The sequence below is a fragment of the Ambystoma mexicanum genome, chromosome 4p, assembly GCF_040938575.1.
Source record: "Ambystoma mexicanum isolate Mex_15411 chromosome 4p, UKY_AmexF1_1, whole genome shotgun sequence".
In the NCBI taxonomy this organism is placed as follows: Eukaryota; Metazoa; Chordata; class Amphibia; order Caudata; family Ambystomatidae; genus Ambystoma; species Ambystoma mexicanum.
In genome coordinates this window covers 787,365,477-787,385,168 of record NC_090927.1, presented here as the reverse complement: position 1 = coordinate 787,385,168, position 19,692 = coordinate 787,365,477, and the positions used below count along the sequence as shown (strand labels likewise).

The 19,692-nt window shown below is 44.7% G+C and overlaps 1 protein-coding gene across 3 annotated transcripts in view; it reads left to right on the top strand.

Annotated features, from left to right (window-relative positions):
* CEP162 (centrosomal protein 162) overlaps nt 1-19,692 on the top strand; it is a 2,248,134-nt gene that overhangs the window by 1,669,727 nt on the left and 558,715 nt on the right. For all 3 annotated transcript variants that reach the window (XM_069606335.1, XM_069606333.1, XM_069606334.1), the window contains one exon: nt 12,256-12,360. In XM_069606335.1, coding sequence (XP_069462436.1) covers nt 12,256-12,360 — 105 coding nt within the window. The remainder of the gene's footprint in view (nt 1-12,255; nt 12,361-19,692) is intronic.

The following is a 19,692-nucleotide window of genomic DNA, read 5'->3' as shown; positions in this document are numbered from 1 at the left end:
ACATCACCTCCCGGAATGTGGAGTCTCAGGATCTGGGGGACTCCACATTCCATTAGGTCAGTTGTGAAGATTTCGCCTGGCTGGAGGTCGTTGCTGTTACTCATCAGGAATCTTACTAGAAAAGGTGTGTTGTTTGCTTGGGATGAGAAGTGTATGAAGGAGTTTACAGACATTAAACAGGCTGTGGTGAATGCTCCTGTGTTGAGCAGTTTTGTAGAGTCAATGAACACTTTGTTATTTGTGGATGCAAGCAACTATGGCTTGGGTGGTGTTCTCATGCAGGAGTGTGGCTCGGAGCTTTATACTGTGGCGTTTGCCTCGAGAACTCTTAGGGAGTTAAACGTAGGTACTATGTTGTTGAGAAAGAGGTGTTTTGGCGTCTGTCTGGGGTGTGGAGAAATTTAAAAGAAACTTATGGGGATGAGAGTTTACTATTTGCACTGACCACAAACCATTGGTTAGTACATTTTCTAAGGGTGGTCTGGAAGGTGTGTCCAGACACATCATCAAGTGGGTGAGCAGTTTCCAAGGTTTACAATTTGTTATGATGCATGTGCAAGGAGAAAATAATGTGGTTGCAGATGTTTTGTCGAGGTCTGTGATGAAAACAGTAGAGAGTGGGGAAGGTACTGTCCATGAGGAGGAAGAATCTGGTGAAATCTTTAGAAGTGGAAGGGGAGGGGGTGAGACAAGGGATGGGGGACCGGATGGTGAGTGTTAGAGTTTACAGTTTATCATATTAGAAGTTATTATATTTAAATGTCTATGTATTGATGGGCTTGTGTGTGCAATACATCTTATTCATAACTTGGTTACTGTTGTCATAATATGTTCACTGACATCGCCTCCTGGAATGTGGAGTCCCAGCATCTGAGGGACTCCACATTCCACTAGGTCAGTTGAGAAGATTTCCCCTGGCTGGGGGTCGTAGCTGTTACTAACTCAATTAAGAGTTAATTATAACTTTGCGCAGTGTGGATCCATCATTATGTGTCTTAACAGTGAGGGGGTGTAGTAACGGATCAATTGGTGAATAGCCATATGGGTGGGAGCCCGGAGAGGGAACTGAGACAGGATCTAAATTCCTCCTCCAGGGGGGAGGAGGATACGCTCTGGCTGGAATTACTTCTAGATGTAAAGCTCAAGCCCCTTTTAGACCATCCTAGAGTCATTGCAGATGTTTAAGTCTGGGGTAATGAACACACTGGCTATCCTGGATGACTCAGAGTTCTAACAAAAAGAAATACGTATGGTTGGTGTTGGGGCAAAGCCAAATGGTAAGATACTATGGGGGGGAGTTGAGTGGTGAGCGTCCTGGCCTGGTCCCTGAGGTTGGCTGGCTGGTGATGCCGGCAAAGGATAATGCAGTAACCACACAGTTAAGCTCAATAACTGTCAATTCAAATTTTACGGGTACTGGGAGGTCCGACTTAAGCTTTAGGACTTTCATAGGGGACACTATGGCTAACATGCATATAGAAGGGCTGTAGAAGAGCATTTTGAATTTACTGCCTGCAGCAGCCCGTCTTATGGGGATTATTATGGGGGTGTACCGGGGCTCCCTAAGTGTGGATTTGAATTTACTATTTCACTAATGAATAAAACAACCTATTGGATCAACGCCAACCTGATTGGACCGAGCATTGATCCAAGCCTTATATTAATGGCAAGAAGGGTAGGAAGGGTAGGCCAAAAACCCAAATGTATGAAGGGGGACTGCATAGTAGTTTCCTTCTTGGATGCAACAATGGTTTGTTATTTGGCCAACTCTAATTTATCCAGAAGCCTAAAACCAAACAGCTACAGTCTCCATAGTAGGCTGGTCTCTCAGGATTTGTTTTACGGTTGTACAGGGAGGGTGGCTGATTCAGGGAACCGCTTGAGCAAATTTGTTAGGAGGAGGGAAGCACAGAGTTACCCCATGCACAGGGGCCTTTGTATCCACCTCTTGGCCACAGATTACCCGTGGGTTGGAGGTCCAACCCTAATTTAGAAAGATTGACCCCACAGAAGGGAGAGGCGCATACTATTGGGGTTGAGCTAGCTAATCCGTATGAGTCCCTAACCTCCTGTGAAGATCTGGACTGACATACGGCTGAAGGAGAGAGACCTGGGGATCAGCAAAACCAAGAAACAGGAACTTAGAGAAATGGAGATGGGTAAAATTGTAGCAGGCCTCCAACACCTGAGACAGAAATATTACGAAAAAGGGGATAAGGCGGGTGCCAGGCTGGTGGCGAAGCTCCGCGGCCAGATAAATGGGTGGCAAAGATCAAGAATGGGAAAGAGGGGGGGAAACATCGGACCCAGAGGCGATAGCGGGAGAATTTGCCAGTTTCTATGAGATATTGTACGAGAAGGAAGGAGTTATAGGAAGGGAAACATTGGAATCCTATTTGCAGGGAGTGACCCTCCCGACCCTTAGACCTGGAGAAGTCTTCACCCTAGAGGCCCCAATAACAGATGAGGAAGTCCTCCGGGCAATATCAGGTTTGAAGCTGGGGAAGGCCCCGGGAGAGGACGGGTTCACGGCAGGCTTCTATAAGGCATTTGCAGGCCAACTGGCGGATTCCCAGCGGATCTGTTCACGAATATTATGTCCACAGGGAGGGCCCCTCCGTCATTTGGGAAAGCATTAATCATGGTCATCCCCAAAGAAGGAAAAGACCCTGCAGACGGCCAATCTTATAGACCAATCTCCCTCCTGAACGAGGATGCAAAGTTGTTCACCAGAATAATTGCAACAAGACTAGAGGGCCTCCTTCCGGGGCTCATCCATTCTGATCAGGTGGGCTTCATACAGGCGAGGCAGGGAGCAGACACCCTCAGGAAGACTCTCCATCTTATGAGGGGGGCAGTACCCATGGGGGGCAACCCAGTCTTGGTGGCCATAGATGCCGAAAAGGCCTTTGACCGAGTCAACTGGGAGTTTCTACATGGGGTTCTAGAGAAATTTGGTTTTGGTGAGGGTGCCCGACGAGCGATCAAGGCTCTGTACACAGAACCGTCAGCCAGAGTTACGGTAAATGGGTGGCTATCATGTAGATGTAATTTTCAGCGAGGGACCCGACAGGGCTGCCCCCTCTCGCCCCTATTGTTTGCAATGACCATGGAGATATTGGCGGAATATCTGAGGGGGTCCCCTGATGTGATGGGTATAGATGTGGGAGACAGAACCTTTAAACTCGGTCTCTATGCAGATGATATAATGCTCCACGTGAGGCAGCCAGCCCAATCTGTCCCAGCCGCCTTGCGGGTAATAGAGGAGTTCGGGCATTTTTCAGGATTGAAGGTGAATGTGGGCACATTTGGTCCCCACCGGTGAGTGACGCGATCCCAGGCCACGAACATTATCAGTCCTGGTTTGAAGCGGGGCTTTGCAGGGTGGGTCAGTTAGTGAAAGAAAATATATTCATAAGCATCTAGGAGCTGGAGGAAGCATTGGGCTTTGGCAGGCTGTCCCCACTTCTCTATCTAAGATTGAAGGGGGTATTCATGGCAGGGAAATGGAAGCAGCAAATACAGAGGCCACTCACCCCAGTAGAGAAGGTCTTGGACACGCATGTAGATATGAAAGGTCTCATCTCCCTCCTGTATACGGCGCTTTTGTCCTGCCGTGTAGGAGCAATCGGGGGGTCTAAGAACGAGATGGGAGAGGGACTTGGGCTGTGAAATTGGGGACAGTTTATGGGTGCGACTCTGTAGTAGGGCATTTAAGACCTCAATTTCGTGTCAATATAAGATGCACGCCATAAAACTGCTTCACAGGTGGAATTATGACCGGGTAATACTCTCCAAGATGTTTCCAGCGGTGATTCCCCGTTGCTGGCATGGATGCGGGGAAAAAGCCAATTATTGGCATATGTGGTGGACATGTCACAAAGTGCGCACATATTGGACAGAAGTGTTGAGCTGGATCAAAGAGGCGGACGAAGGATTCCACCCACTAGACCCAATCTTCGTATTATTTGGACTTGAAAGAAGGGATGAGCGTTTGGACAAGCTTCCACACCTGTCACATTGTTTACTTTTAGCGGCCAGAGCCTGTCGAGCTAGAACTTGGAAAAGGACCTGCCTCCCCATGAAGAAAGAATGGGTGGCAGTGACCAGGGATATTTATCTTATGGAAAAGATCGCAGAAGCTATACAGGGATCCAACGTTCTGATAGAGACTGAATGGCTCGGGTTCTTTAGTGCTTTTAGTAACATGGAAAGTACTGGTTGAAATTCCCGGACAGTGACTCGGCCCCACCAAATAGTTAACTTGGAAAACACAGACTTTAATTCAGAGGAATCGGGCCATTTCCGACGATCTAGTGCCCAGTCGGGACTGCCGACAACGGATTGAACAGTACAAGTGAAAGCAGCGATCAGAGACTGCCTTGAAAGGGGGTGGGGGTGGAGGGAGGGGAGGGTGTATACGCCAGGGAATTATCATATTTCTTTTGTTTAAGATTTATAGGGACACAAGTCCCTTTCATGTTTGCTCCGAAGGTTCTCTGTTGTTTCATAAAACCAATAAAAATAAATAAAATTAAAAAAAACACGTCATTCTCCTGCAAGAGACCTGGGCCTTGGAGACCACACTGTTAGATGGCTACACATCGTAGGGAATCTCAGCGAAAAAAATGCTAGAGTAAGATGTTATGGGGGTCTGGCGATTTTGATTTAAGCCTCCCTAACCTGTAGGTTTAGGGTAGTGGAGACTAACATGGACTACCTACAGGTGCTCCGTATTTTACCCTCTAGGGGGGATCCGTTAATCATTTTGAACCACTATAACAGCCCCCATAAGGCTGAGACAGACAGGTTAGCCAAAGTCAAGTTTTTTATTGATGAGTTATTTCTAAACAGGAGGAATCTTAATGAGCAATGCATATGGGGAGGAGATTTTAACCTCAAAATAGGTGAAGGGAGCAACTGCAAATCAACACTGGCTTGACCACCATGGGGAAAGACAGGGCAAAGAACGTGACAACGCAGAGCAAAATGGAGCAGTACACAATCACTACCAAGTTCCCCCGCACGAGCAGGGCAACTCTGGTGATGCATTGGGCCCGAAGGATGACAATATATCCCTTAAAGACATCATGAATGCTATCGCCAAATCAAGGACCTCTATGGAAAAAAAGATGGATGGCATAAGTACTGAGGTGTCGCTATTGCGCCATGAGCTGCAAAAATTCACGGCTCGTACCGGGGGAAGCAGAGGGCCGCATGTCGGAAACAGAGGACAGCCTGAGGACTGTAAATCACCAAATGACCGGAGCGTTGGCACGCCTCAAGGCACTGGAAGAATGAGTGGAAGAGGGTGAGGGCAGAGCAAGATGGAACAACATCTGGATCCTTGGATTGCCTGAAAACTCCGAAGGCCTGAGCATGGAGCTATTCCTAGAGCAATGGCTTGTGGATCTATTCGTTCCCAAGCCCCTATCAAAATTCTTCTCAGTTGAACGTGCTCACCAACGGGCAGACAAATACCCGGAGCTCCCCCGCGCACGGTAATAGCAAATCTCCTGAACTATAGGGATCGGGACGCCATACTGCAGATGTCCAGAACTAAGGGCTTGTTCTGCTTAATTTATGCTTAGTTCAAAATGGCGCGGGTGCGCGATGCATTCTGGGAGCACTCGGAGCCATGTTGGATATTTACTTCACTCCGCAGTGAAAGGCTGCCCACATTTTGCTGAAGTGTTAGATTCACAGTGCTGAGACAAACATGCTTTCTCAAACTTGGTATGCAGTCAAGGCCATTTCTGCTGGGAAAAGCTAACATTGTTATGACTTGCTACTGTTCTCCGTGGAGCATGTTTTTAGAGCAGGGAGGCCCTGCGTTCCTCGGGGGGAGCTCTCGATTGACCCAGCTGGCAACTGACGGCTGTTCCTCAACTGCGCAGGTGCAATTCCCGAAGGTTCGAGAATTAACTCCTTTTTTTTGGAGTTCCTATATATGCGGAAACCCGGAGGGGTCAGGTGAGACTTCAGCCAGAGAAGGACGCTCCCTCTAGCCTTCCTGTGAGCTGTAGCACTCTCTTCCTGGTTGTCCCCCAGAGTCTTCCATCCGCTTCTGGACAAGATGAGGACAAGAATTACGCTCACGGTGATGTATTTCTTTTGACTTCTTTACTTCTTCTGCGATCTGTGTCCATGTTAGTTTTAGGAGTTATTTTTGAATAAATAGCTGTAAAGAGCTGATTATCTTCTAAAGAGTGCGTGGCTGTGAGTTATTGTGTCTGTCTATTTTTGGGTTGAAGTATTTGCTCTATAATTGCATTGGTGATTTATGGTTGTTCCGTGCACTTTTCAGAGGAGAGCAATACAGGGCTCCATACATTTAATGGCTCCAGAATCGCCTTTTTCCCAGACTTCACCAGGGAGGTTCAGAAAGTGAGGCAGTCCTTCGACCCACTCAAGAAACGCCTTCAAGCTGTTCACATAAAATACGGACTTCTGTTCCCAGCATAACTGAAAATATACCACAACGGTACGACAGTGAATTTCACGGATCCCAGAGAAGCGTGGAAAGAAACCTAGAGGGTGACTGGAGGCTGAATCAGAGGCAAGACATCGACAGGAGTCACCCACGACCAGAGAGAGCACCACCTGAGCTCCCACAACAGGAGATGGAAGCACTGCCAAATGAAGGCAATGACTTCTGGAAGCAATCACATCCTTTTTTTGAAGGGGATACCAAATATAATGGCTAATATAGGGTTGTAATATTTGGTATCCCCTTGATTTTGAGGGGTAACATTTAACAAAGCACTGCTTGAACTATCCCTTGTGTTGGGGAGGGGAGTACATTATAAGCCTATACTGTGACAGCTTCTGGAAGCCATCTCATCTTTTTTTGAAGGGGATACCAAATATTACAGCTAATATAGTGTTGTAATATTTGGTATCCTCTTGATTTTGAGGGGTAACATTTAACAATGCACTGCTTGAACTATCCCTTGCGTTGGGGAAGGAAGTACATCATAAGCCTACACTGTGACGGCTTCTGGAAGCCATCTCATCCTTTTTTTGAAGGGGATACCAAATATTACAGCTAACATAGTGTTGTAATATTTGGTATCCCCTTGATTTTGAGGAGTAACATTTAACAACGCACTGCTTGAACTATCCCTTGCGTAGGGGAGGGAAGTACATCATAAGCCTACACTGTGACAGCTTCTGGAAGCCATCTCATCCTTTTTTTGAAGGGGATACCAAATATTACAGATAATATAATGTTGTAATATTTGGTATCCCCTTGATTTTGAGGGGTAACATTTAACAAAGCAGTGCTTGAACTATCCCTTGCATTGGGGAGGGGGGTACATCATAGGCCCACACTGTGACAGCTTCTGGAAGCTATCCCATCCTTTTTTTGAAGGGGATACCAAATATTACAGCTAATATAGGGTTGTAATATTTGGTATCCCCTTGATGTTGAGGGGCAACATTTAACAAAGCACTGCTTGAACTATCCCTTGCATTGGGGAGGGCAGTACATCATAAGCCTACACTGCGACAGCTTCTGGAAGCCATCTCATCCTTTTTTTTAAGGGGATGCCAAATATTACAGCTAATATAGTATTGTAATATTTGGTATCCCTTTGATGTTGAGGGGCAACATTTAACAAAGCAGTGCTTGAACTATACCTTGCATTGGGGAGGGGAGTACATCATAGGCCCACACTGTGACAGCTTCTGGAAGCTATCCCATCCTATTTTTGAAGGGGATACCAAATATAATGGCTAATATAGTGTTGTAATATTTCGTATCCCCTTGGATTTTGAGGGGTAATGTTTAACAACGCTCTGCTTGAACTATCCATTGCATTGGGGAGGGCAGTACATCATAATCCTTCACTGTGACAGCTGCTTCTGGAAGCCATCCCATCCTTTTTTTGAAGGGGATACCAAATATAATGGCTTATATAGGGTTGTAATATTTGGTATCCCCTTGATGTTAAGAGGTAAAATTTAACAACGCAGTACTTGAACTTTCCCTTGCATTGGGCAGGGGAGTACATCATAAGCCTTCACTGTGACAGTTTCTGGAAGCCATCCCATTCTTTTTTTGAAGGGGATACCAAATATAATGGCTAATATAGGGTTGTAATATTTGGTATCCCCTTGTTTTTGAGGGGTAACATTTAACAACGCTCTGCTTGAACTATCCCTTGAATTAGGGAGTGGAGTACATAATGTCTGTGCACTGTGACTCTGGGCCAGCCCAACAGGTGCTTGGAGCACCAACACAAAATTAATGTAGCAGGGATCACCCTGATCGTCGTGGTCACAGAACAAGACCGCAGCTGCCGTGGGCTCCCGGACAAGCAGCTGCTCTGCGATCACACAGAGGGCCAGTGGCCTGGAGGCACCCCGTTACACTTGCTGGTCTGGGGCACCCAAACCGCACCAAGACTAGCAGCGCCGCAGGCCTGTGATCACAAGGGGTAGGCCTGCAAGCCCTACACAGTGAGACACAGAGACAAAGTGCCATTACATTTAGTCTACCACCGTGGTATTGCACGTGCATGCGGAGGCTCCTTCTTCCAGTCAGGTATGAGGCTGTCATGACACATCCTTAGAGGGTGTGAGAAAATGGGGCGAGACCCTCTTTTTTGTGAGGGGGCCTGACTCTAGAGGGTGTAGAGAGGAATGTCAAGAGAGGATTAGAGTCAAAGGCCTAGAACAAGGGTAGGTTTTGACTCTAATCCTCTCTTGACATCCTTAGAGGGGCAATACATGTTCTTAAAAGGGAAACACCAAAGATACTCTCCCTATGCTATGAGATGTGTAATATATATATTGTCAGTCTCGTTTATTGTGTGATTTATCTGCGTTTCAAAAAATGAAATATTAGTTGTATGTGTTTTACGTGCCTGCCATGATGACTGCACCGCTACACAACACCCTCTACAGTGAACCCATCTATCGGGTCAATTTCCCTAAGGAGGTAGTATTTCGGAGTATTTTTTCAATTTCCAAGCGTAGTTTGTGTACCCATTTCCATCACTGTTGACAGCTTGCTACTAATAACCAAATAACCCACCAAGTGTTGGCATCTGTGATTTTTTTTAAGCTACAAATAACCATATAACCAACTAAATTTCATTTAACTCAATGCAGTTCAGCTGACTGATCAAGTAACAGTGGCGTACCGAGCCAGGTGTTAGGGGGGGGCACGCTGCCACCCCACAGGCTCTTTTTTAGTGCCTGACTGGGACTTTCGTCAGTGGGCCACCCTTCCCGTTCGGCACCTCAATGAGCGTGCCCAACGAGGAAGGTGTCCCGCTGGCAGGACAATGTGTGCTCAGTAATTCCTGCTCAGCACAGTAATTGTCCTGGAAGCAGGACACCTTATCCTTTCCGAAACCTCTGGCAGGACAATGTTCCAAGGAGCTCAAGGCAGCAGCAGAGGGGATCGCAAGTTGCTCTGTGTCAACAGAGCATTTCAATGTGAGCCATTAGGCACTCTTGAGAGGGAGGGGCTACTATTAGCAGGGACTTTTGTCCTTTTAGAAATGTGCATGGCAGGGAGTGATCAGGTGTTAGAAGGTTGCATGATGCTGCAGGCTTTATGAAATAATGACTATGGCTTTACCCAATGGGGGGTTTGTTAGGCTCACATTAATCTGCATGATGCTATTGTGACTTTGCATGCAGGGAGGGGAGTATAAAACCAAATCCATCCTCTTATTGCTCAACATATTTTTAGAATGATATATAGTGTAAAGTTAATAATGAAAGGGAAGTTTGTTATGTAATATGGTTTGCTTCCAAGGCATTGATATAAATAAAGTATTATTTAAGCACATGAAATGCAAAGGGAAACATTAATAAATATCTAAATAAACTAAAACTTTGAAGATGTGCTCAGTTGCTTAAATTGTCTCCATCCCGGTTTCACTATTAACCAAAGTGTGTGATGCTGGGCAGATCATGAAATCAGACTGTGTCTTATCTGCAGCTCTGTAAGTGATTCACTTCAAAGCTTATGCGTTAATATATCATGCTGTTATTTAAAAAAAAAAAATAAAAGCCTGACTTGCTCCATATATAACAGTGCAATTTAGGTATTTTGCACCACAAAATTATTTGCCACTTGGCTTACTTATGACAACTTATTCTAAAGTCAGTTGCATTCTTCCTCCAAGTATCAAAGACTGATGATGCTCCTTGCGATTTGCTTTCTGTGAGTAATTTCTGTTGGTGCAATCCATATGCAAATTAGTTGATGTGCATGTGTTTTGCCCCAGAGCACCTGGACAGAGCTCTAATAGATGAGTTCCCTGCATCTGTAATGATTCTGCCGTTTTTTTTTGTTGTGTTAAAATGCGAGATGCCACTAGTAATGTTACCAAAAAAATAGATTGGGGCAGGCGGTTTGTGGGCACGAATGAGACAACCTGGAAATGCGTGCACTGCATTTGAGGGCAAAGTAGCAGGAGTGTCACTGTGGTTGTCCCCCAGCCTCTCTGGCAATGCTGAATACTCCCCTGACTGGACAATATGGAACTCGGGCGTTATGACGGTGTTGTGCAACATTTGGTACCCCATACCGAGGATCAGAACTCTCCTACTTTGGTCTGCGATCTACGAAAACAGCCGAAGACAGGGGATACCGGATCGGTATGGGATACCAAATATTAGAGAACAGCATGACTAGACCATAGCATGAAGCTACGTGTGGAAACGCAGTGGCACAACTCAATTGCAGACCCATTTTTCCATTTGTGCCAAATGCGCCATGCCCCTGGGCGCATGAGTCGGACAACATTTAATTTTAATTGTACACACTGCCTGCCATTTCTCGCATGGAAGGCAGCATGTACAATTACAATAAACGTTTTTTGCAGCGTTTAATTGTAATTGTGAATGCTGCTTATCATGGTAAGCAGCATTCACAATTACAAGTAAACGCTACCTGGCATGCAAGCATGCCAGGCAGCGCTAACTCACTTTGCATGTCGGCGTGCAAAAGTGCAAGGCAAGCATTTCCTTGCACCCTTGCACTCTGCTGAGCAAATGATGAAAATTGGGATGCAGGGACCTAGCTATGCATGAATTCAAACGTACCAATTCCCCCGCCTTCAAATTACGAACCAGAGCAAAATGAGCTCCAGTGTGTATAGAATATGGCAGCAACATATTTAAGCATTTGTTCAAAGGTCAAATGGAAAAGCTCAAATTAGGTATTGCATTGCTTAGCTAGGAACATGCAAACATGTAACCATGCCCAATATATTAGATTGTTCTAGATTAAGAAGGAGTTTGTTAGTGTCACAGCTCTGAGGAAGATCTCAAATGTTGTTGATGAGAAGATCCAAATGTTTCTAACTGGATCAATATTGGTGGCGTGAAGATGTATTAAATATAGAGGAGGGTTCTGTTTCAATAATCTCAATCTTATAATGGAAGATTTATTTCTTAATTTTTTTTAAGCGGATGGTTTGGGGAAAATTAACTTCACCACATCCAGTTCCTGGCAGTCCTTTCACAACTCCTCTATCGTATTCCCAATCCGACCATGCCACGATGCAATGTTCCCATAACTGTGGCCAGGGTGTTGCTTCTTAGTGCACAGAGGCTTTTTAAAATTCCAAAAGCTACACCTTTTTAAATAATTATGTTCCGGGCTGATATTAAATTAGTATTAACAAAGATAGAGCGCGAATGACCCTGAAGGTGATTGTTCATGTTTCTAACATCACCAATGTTGGGTTTGGCCAATGTATTAATCATACAGTATACCAGTAGTCCCACGTCACTTACGTATGCACAGTGTATCATAGTGATACGAAAGGGGAATTTATGTAGTCCTTATACAGACCAGGTGTGAACGTCTTTGTTAGAAAAGTGCTGTTATACATATTCCCGTTACTCTTAAGTATGGTGACACAGAGACCACCCACCGGCCATCCTCGTGCAGTCTAGCTCAGGCCTCCCCAAGTAACACATTCAGAATATTCACACACTAAACATTCATAAACATTCTTCTGAGCTGTTACTCATGGACCGACACCAACACAATATCAGCATTCATAGTTGGCCACCTGAACAAGACCGCTTTCAGCCCGTCACAACACATAGCCCTTTAAGTGAACTGCCATAATCTGCTTTCTGCAAGCTCTTCTTTTCCCCCTATTATCTATCATTTACAATAGTTTTTCTTTATTGGACCTGCTAAGACACAGCGAACAACATGCAATCTGCAACACTGTCGGCTGAAAACACGTTTGTAATAATCGTGTGTCTCCACAGGTTCAGAAGCTCAAAACTGAAGCTGGCAATCGCTCTGAGGTGCAGCAAAAACGGCTGAAAGACAGAGCTGCTGACTCCAAAAGAATTCAGGATCTTGAACGTCAAGTAAGATTCACAAACTTGTATTTTTACTTTCAATTTGTATTGCATGTCAGTAAATGTAATGGTTTATGACTATGTGGAAGTAGCCCTTAAATCTTGGCATGAATTTAGTAACTCTTAACATGATCATTGCCACATCATCAGACTGCTTTAAGACCTTTTCTAAAAAGTTATGTGAACTATGCAAGTGAAGTTCTGCCCATGTCATGTTTGGATTCTAGTAATCGACAATAAATTGGTCAATGAGATGGTAATTTGTAATGTCGATAGCATATAATTGTGCACTAACAGGATTGTTTTGTTCGTACAGAAAAGTTTATGAAGTCGGGAATAGACGTCAGAAGTATTAAAAAGCATCAATCTTGAAAAATAGTGGTGATTATTAAACAGATCTATAATCTTAAGTGGAACCAAGAATTGTCTTGCGCCAGGTGGGTCAGTGTGAATCAACACCAGCACCTCTGTGGGCAGTTTTAATTAATAGCATATGCATATCTGAGCCTACATTTCTCCCCAGAACCTAATCCATCATGAATCAGTAATACCTGTGAGGGGTCAGAATTGAGAGGCGGACACAAAGTTGTAATGTTCTCAACATTAGACATCTTTATCCAAATAAAAGGATTGGATAAAGACCTCTCTGTTCCGATCCTAAAGAGAGTTTCCCTACCTAGGAAACTAAAACCAAAGTCCTGTCTGTGTCTCGTCATCAAAATGATATAAACTGTCCTTGTGTACAAAAGATATTCTAATTCCCTCACACTAAAATGAACACTAAAAGTGAAAGGAAATGTGTCTGGCTTATTTTTGGCAAAAAGTGTTCCAAGGCGAATAGACAAATCTAACAAAAACAGTGTTTTCTAAGGAGCAGTCCTTGGATCCAGGGGGTGTTTCCCTATCCCTAGATTATTTAGGAATGCTAGAAAAAAGTGTCTCTTTCGAATGATAATTTCCCAAGGATCGCACAGTGTCTCTTCCAAACAGCAGCTCCTTAAGGATAGCAAAATGTGTCTCTTTCAAATAACAGTTCCTTAAGAATGGTAGGGGTGTCACTTCCAAAGAATAGCTCCTCAAGGATAGCAAAAGAAATGTATTTTTTATATAATAATTCCTTTAAGATGGTAAAAGTATCTCCGGTATAGTTCTTTACCATATACTTTGTAAAACCAAATATGTGTCTTCATTCAACTTTAATTGACCTCCTGGTATACTCCTATGCCAGCAATTCTTTCACTCTGTATACACTTTTACTGGATCTAGTGGTATACTCCCCTGCCAGGAATCCTTTGACTCTGGGTCTTACACATCCCCTGGTATACTCTACTGCCAGGTATCCTGCCTCCCAATGTTCACTGCCTGGTGTGTTCCTTTCACCAGGACTCCTTCTTGAATTCACTGTCCTTTAATTCAACACAGTTTTACTACTTCACTGTGTTTCTGCTTCATTGGCTTGAGTTCCTACTTGTTTGAAGCTTCCCCTCACTGACATCTCATGTATGGAAATGTGTTCAAGTTCTGCCTTTTCATATCTCATTTACTATTCGTTTGCTTATGGTAATGATTGCTTATGGTAATGAATAGTAAGTGTTTCAACTTTCCTCACCTTGACATTTCGTGTATGGGGAATTATTTAAATTCTGTCATTTTACTTCATTTGGTCGGTATTCAAATAGTTACTTAATTGCTCCCAGGCCTGTCGTACACCCTGGGGTCCCAAATGACTCTAGGTGGACTCACAAGTGTACTGAAGTGTCCAAGATTGTGGCACGCTGTTGCTGTGAAGTTTCCACTTTGTGATGTTTTCCCTGCACAGCAGGCCTCCTTTCCGCTCTCCGGGCAGCTCTGTGCTCCTCCAAATACGCGATTGCCGTCCTCCTGCACCACAGTGTTCCCGGTAGCTTCTCCGTAGCTGCCGTTATTCCGACGGCTTCCTCTTGGTGCCTGCAACGTCCCTGTCAGAGAAGCACGCCAAACCCGTATGTAATGCCTGTGAGCAGCTGGATAGAGGTGCCAGCTTCCTTCAGCACAATCTGTTACTTCCGTCCCCTGCTCTGGCTCTCTTTTGAAAAGTGGATACCATCTTTAAATGTTCTGCTCTTCTGGACTTTGTCAAAAAAACGAGTCTGCATGTGTGTCTTTCTCTAGATCTGCACTAACTCCTTCTTCCACTTCCTCATCTCAGTACTTGAGGCTTTCTGACAGTTGGAGTTTACGTAATCTCTATAACTTCTAATGTGATATTGTTCAGGACTTTTGCTCAAAGAATCATTAAAGACATGAGATGTTAAAGGAGCGTCATCTGTATGTTTATGAGGTATGAATGATGTTTTGTCTACAGTGATTTTCAAGGAGAGGTTTTTGGGGCTTAAATGGGAATGGCTTGTACAATGACACCAAGCCGTCAGACATTTAGCAATGATGAAGTCTTCTTCATTATGAAGTGAAGAATACTGCATCTCTCCTGATGGGGTCATCACCTTTCCCAGACAGCCGCTTCATCCCACATGACCCTCCCTCATAATACCACCCATAGTTCAGGATCAGCTAGCGGCTGCCGTCCCCTGGCCACATGGGAGGAGATCCTTGTTGGAGAATTAGTGAGGACTCTATAGGATTCATCGCATACCACTGTGACACTGAGGGGTCGACTTAATGATGTCCACCTGCAGTGCAGTGTATATACATCATCATCACCCCCTGAACTTCTTTCAAAGGTTCCAGGGTGGTAGATTATAGATCATAGTTTTATATAAAGCATCATTTAATTTGCCTCCTGCTACTAAGCGCTGTCATGTTGGGTATTATCATTACCCATTTTAATGGTACTAAGCTTGTCAATCTCAGAAAAATGAAGGCTAAAGTTGGCTATATGACTATCATCCTGAAAACGAAGGGAAACGCCTTAGGCTCTTATGCACATAAGTCTATCATGAATAACATCCCCAGCAACCCCAACCCCTACTTCTCTAGTGATCACATTTTTTAGGGTCTCTTATCATTAGGAAGAAGGGCCTGCTCTCTCCCTTTGCTGTCATTTTCCGCTTTACCTCAGATGTTGGTACCCGAGAAATCATTTTCTACTGTGAGAATTGCAAAATGAATTTTAAACACTCTTTCTCTATCTGCTTTTTTGAAGTGTTGTACATAAATGTTCTTTGTGGATCATTAGGCACACAGAGTATGTCAGTATGGACGAGGGAGTGAAAGCACACAAACTGTTTCACTCTTGTGTGTGAACCTGTCACTCTCCTAGCTACCATAGTGACTGAAATAGAAATTCTACCAACGTGTTGATGTTCGGTAAATCTTCCAGCCTATAGATAGATGTTAAGCTTTTAGTATTTCAAAGTCTGAAACCACTCTTAGGTTTACTACCAAAGAAAGGTTTTAAGACAGCCAAAGTGAGAACCCTTTGCCACCTGCACAATTCTATCTATCATTGGCAAAGCCAATAGGTGTTGGCTGTTATATGTTCAGTGAGGCCTCCGATTCCCCAATAATGCAATCATATGCCTAGCATGCTCACCATTTGCTCGGATGCCGTTATCATAGGCCCTGGGCAGCCTCGAATACACCAATAGCATGCTATTTAAAACTTTCAGATACATTGCAGTAAATCCTAAGTAATATGGTGCTCGTATGAGAGGCGAGACCAGCTCCCTGTTGACTCCTCAGGTCATGCATCCACTGATGCTTAAATGCAATGGCATGACAAAACACGCATTGGCAATGCCAATAGTTTTGGCGTTTAATGCTGTTATTTGCATTTTGCATTTATAGACACCTAGGTGCAAGTAGAGTGCAAGGTTTGAAATGTGGATGTGGTAAGGGGTGCAGGTGTCCCAATACAATGAGAAGAGGAAACATAGTAAGGGAGGAAGCCATTAATAGATGTTGCCATTGACGATGAGCAAGAGGAAATATGAGCGGTAACAGGTATGAGTGAGAGGGTAAGAAATAAAGCGAGGGTGTGAGAGGAAGGATGAGATGCGATAGGGAAAGGGGGTAAACAGTTAGGATAGGGTGGGGTGGGTGGTGGTGGTGATAAAGAGGTGGTTGGGTTCAGTAGAGGAAGAGGGGGTAGGGTGGGTGCATGGGGATATAGCGAATGTGGTTTGGTGGGGTAGAGAGGGTGAGAGTAGGGTGGGTGAAGGTAGAGAGAGTTAGATTTGGGTGGCTGTGGGTAGAGAGAGTGAGGGTAGGTTAGCTAGGGCTAGAGACTGAGGGTAGGTGGGTGGGGCTAGAGAGTATGGGGCTAGGGTGGGTGGGGCCAGAGAGTGTGGGGTAAGGGTGGGTGGGGCTAGAGAGTTTGGAAGTTGGGTGGGTGGGGCTAGAGAGAGTAGGGGTAGGGTGAGTAGGGCTAGAGAGCGTAGGATGTCCATATCTAGGTACGCCCTGTGCAGCGCAGCGTTAAATGTTGTAAATAGGTAGGTAGGTTTTTGTTAGCAAACACCTTGTCATCGCTGCCTGCACACGTTGTGACAGTGTAAGTTACGTAAAATCCATTACCACAACAAAGACAGACGCTAAACAAATTAGAGGTGTATGCCCTCCATGTACAGTGCTCCAGTCGATCCAAGTTGTAGGGCATGTTATGCAGCTGGCGTTCCAACGCTATGTTCACTTAAATATACAGGGTTTAAGGTGGTTTCTGTAGTCTACGCGAGGGGTTGTGACAGTGTCAGTATTCCTAATTAATGATTATGCACTACCGTTCAGGCCCGTTTGCTAAAACTCGCTCTAATCTGCACCTGGAGGAATACTTTTGAAAATGCATCTCACGACCCCCCACCCCGGGGTGGGGGGTGGGGGGGAGCACGCCCATACTCGGTGTATAGTGTTGGAGTCTGGTTTCGCCCTCGACACTCGCTGGAATTCGAATGCCACGCTTATTGCTGTCTAGGAGTGGCCGCACCGTAATTACGTGGTGGGAAGCCCGATTGTCCTCTGTCTTGCAGTTACGCAGTGTAGCAGCTGAGCTTGTGGTTCTTGTAACAACTGTGTGTAAGGATTTATTTATATATATATATATATATATATATATATATATATATATATATATATATATATTTTTTTTTATTTTATTTTTTTTTGACAGTGGGCCCCCATTTCGTAATGGGCGGGTGGAGCCCCATTATGAATCTAAAGACGAGCAGGCTAATGTTTTGTTTTTTTTACAGGGGATGTTATCAAGTACTCGACCACCGGCACCGATCCCCCTCATAAACTAGCAAATACTTGAGCTGGGCCTCCACCCTCCGTCTGAGCACAAGGTAGAGCATGGCGACCCTTCGCGGGCCTGGTTTTGCAGTAGGCAAGGGCAGGGGTCAGATTACTATTTCAGAATAGTTAGCAGTAGCACAAAGTCCCGTAAGTAGGTTAGGCCCGTCTAACGGCACTCACTTTAACTTTGTTTTCCCAATCAGCACTTTAACCAGAAGGGCCACAGATCTGAAATTTGATGAAATACCACACAAGGTTTGACTAAGATTTGTGAAGGGTGCACAATAAGGACCATATAGTCTGTTGTAACTAGCTTGGAACTCATTAAAGCATGGGTTTAAATGGCGGAAGCACAGCCCTCCGTGAAAAAACAAGGCCCAGCTGATGCTTTAGCCAAATGCCCCCATAGACTGCTCCCAAACTCCTTTTCTCCTTTATTGTATCAAAGTTTTGCGCATTAGGTGGTGCTCGCACCACCAAATGCGCCAAAATCAGAAAGGTCAACTTGGCCCGTGCAAGTGCAGATATGGAGTCAAGCAAAATACTTTGTGTGCCTGTTCATTAAGTGGCATGCATCTTCTCTCTCACTAAACACCCTGATCTCAGTTGATTAGTGAATAAAATCAGCCTTTGCCCCTCACAGTCCAGGCATATTCAAAACAAGAGAAGCAGGTGACCTTGTCCGGTACAGGCACCTACACACAATGTCCCAAACAAAACTGTTTTAATATGGATTTGATCCTATGTTCACACTTTACAAATTAAACGAGCACAAGGGTTTACAAAAAAAATAGAAACACTTTTTTTATGTTTTTTTTTTTAAACGTTTATTTAATCTTGGCAGGTACACGCGTGAAACAACAGTAAAGAAATCTGAAAGGAAGTAAAGCAGCGTATACAGGCAGTGGCGTGCAGGCAGAGGAAACATAGTATTATAAACAGAAACCGGTCTTTGGTGCAAAACATACATACCATTTCCTAATGACAGCTACAATAAATCAGGCTTTGGATTCTCTGAAACCGAATCTTCGGGATGCTGGATGATCAAACCTAGGTTGGTTGGCTAAATAGAAGCGGAACTTCGCCTATGTGTCTTTTGGTCTGGGGGTGCACAGTAGTGTCTCCATATAAGCCTCTTCACAGCTCTGGGCCCATGTGAGCTGAACCAACTATGTCTTGGCTGTTGGCGGGTTCCTGTCCTTCCACCTTAGCAGTATGCACCTTTTGGCTATCATGCACCCCATGTTTACAAATGGTCTAAGGCACTTGCTCAGGAACACAAGCCAGCTTCCAAACAATGCGCCCATTGGGGAGTGTTCCAGTGAGAAGCCCACTATCTCAGACAATGTCTTAAGAACCGTCTCCCAAAAGCCCACCAGGGAGGTGCATCTCCAAAACATGTGCAGATGATTGGCATTACAGAACCGACAACTCGGACAGAGCTGCTCCCCCAGATTGAGTATTTTCCCTAATTTCCCAGGTGTGTAGTAAAGTCTATTTAGCAGTTTATGATGCATGAGCCTGAACCTGGAGTTCAAGGATACATTTCGGGTATGTTGGCACATATTTGTCCATAGGTAATCGGACAGCTCCACCCCCATACTCTCAGCCCATTTGACCCTAGCTACTGGGGGTAGTCGCCAACACTTTATTTAATATCATTTTATATCATGTGAAAAGAAGGCCTTGACATCTTTGGAATTTGCAATGTACAGCAGTTCAGCATTTTCAGGGGGTTCAGCGGGATACCCAGGCCACCACGTGGCAACAGTGGCACGTATCCTGTAATATTGCATCAATTCTAAGACCAAACCCGTGTGTCCCTGCCACCAGGTTTCTGGAGTAATGAAGGACCCACCCGGAAATAGGTCTGCTAATGCTCGGTATCCCAGGCGCTCACATCTAATGCCCAATATCCTGTCCCAACCCTGGGAATTTCCACAGCAGAAGCCATTTGTAATATGCATGTTTTGCCCCAGTTTTGACGAATATTGAGCGTCACGCTGTCAATGTTGTCTTAACCGGGTCGTAGGGGCAATCATCTGTATATTTCTCATCTAAGATCAGCATCCTTAGGTCGGTATTCCCCGCCGCTATCCCCTCTAGCTTGAC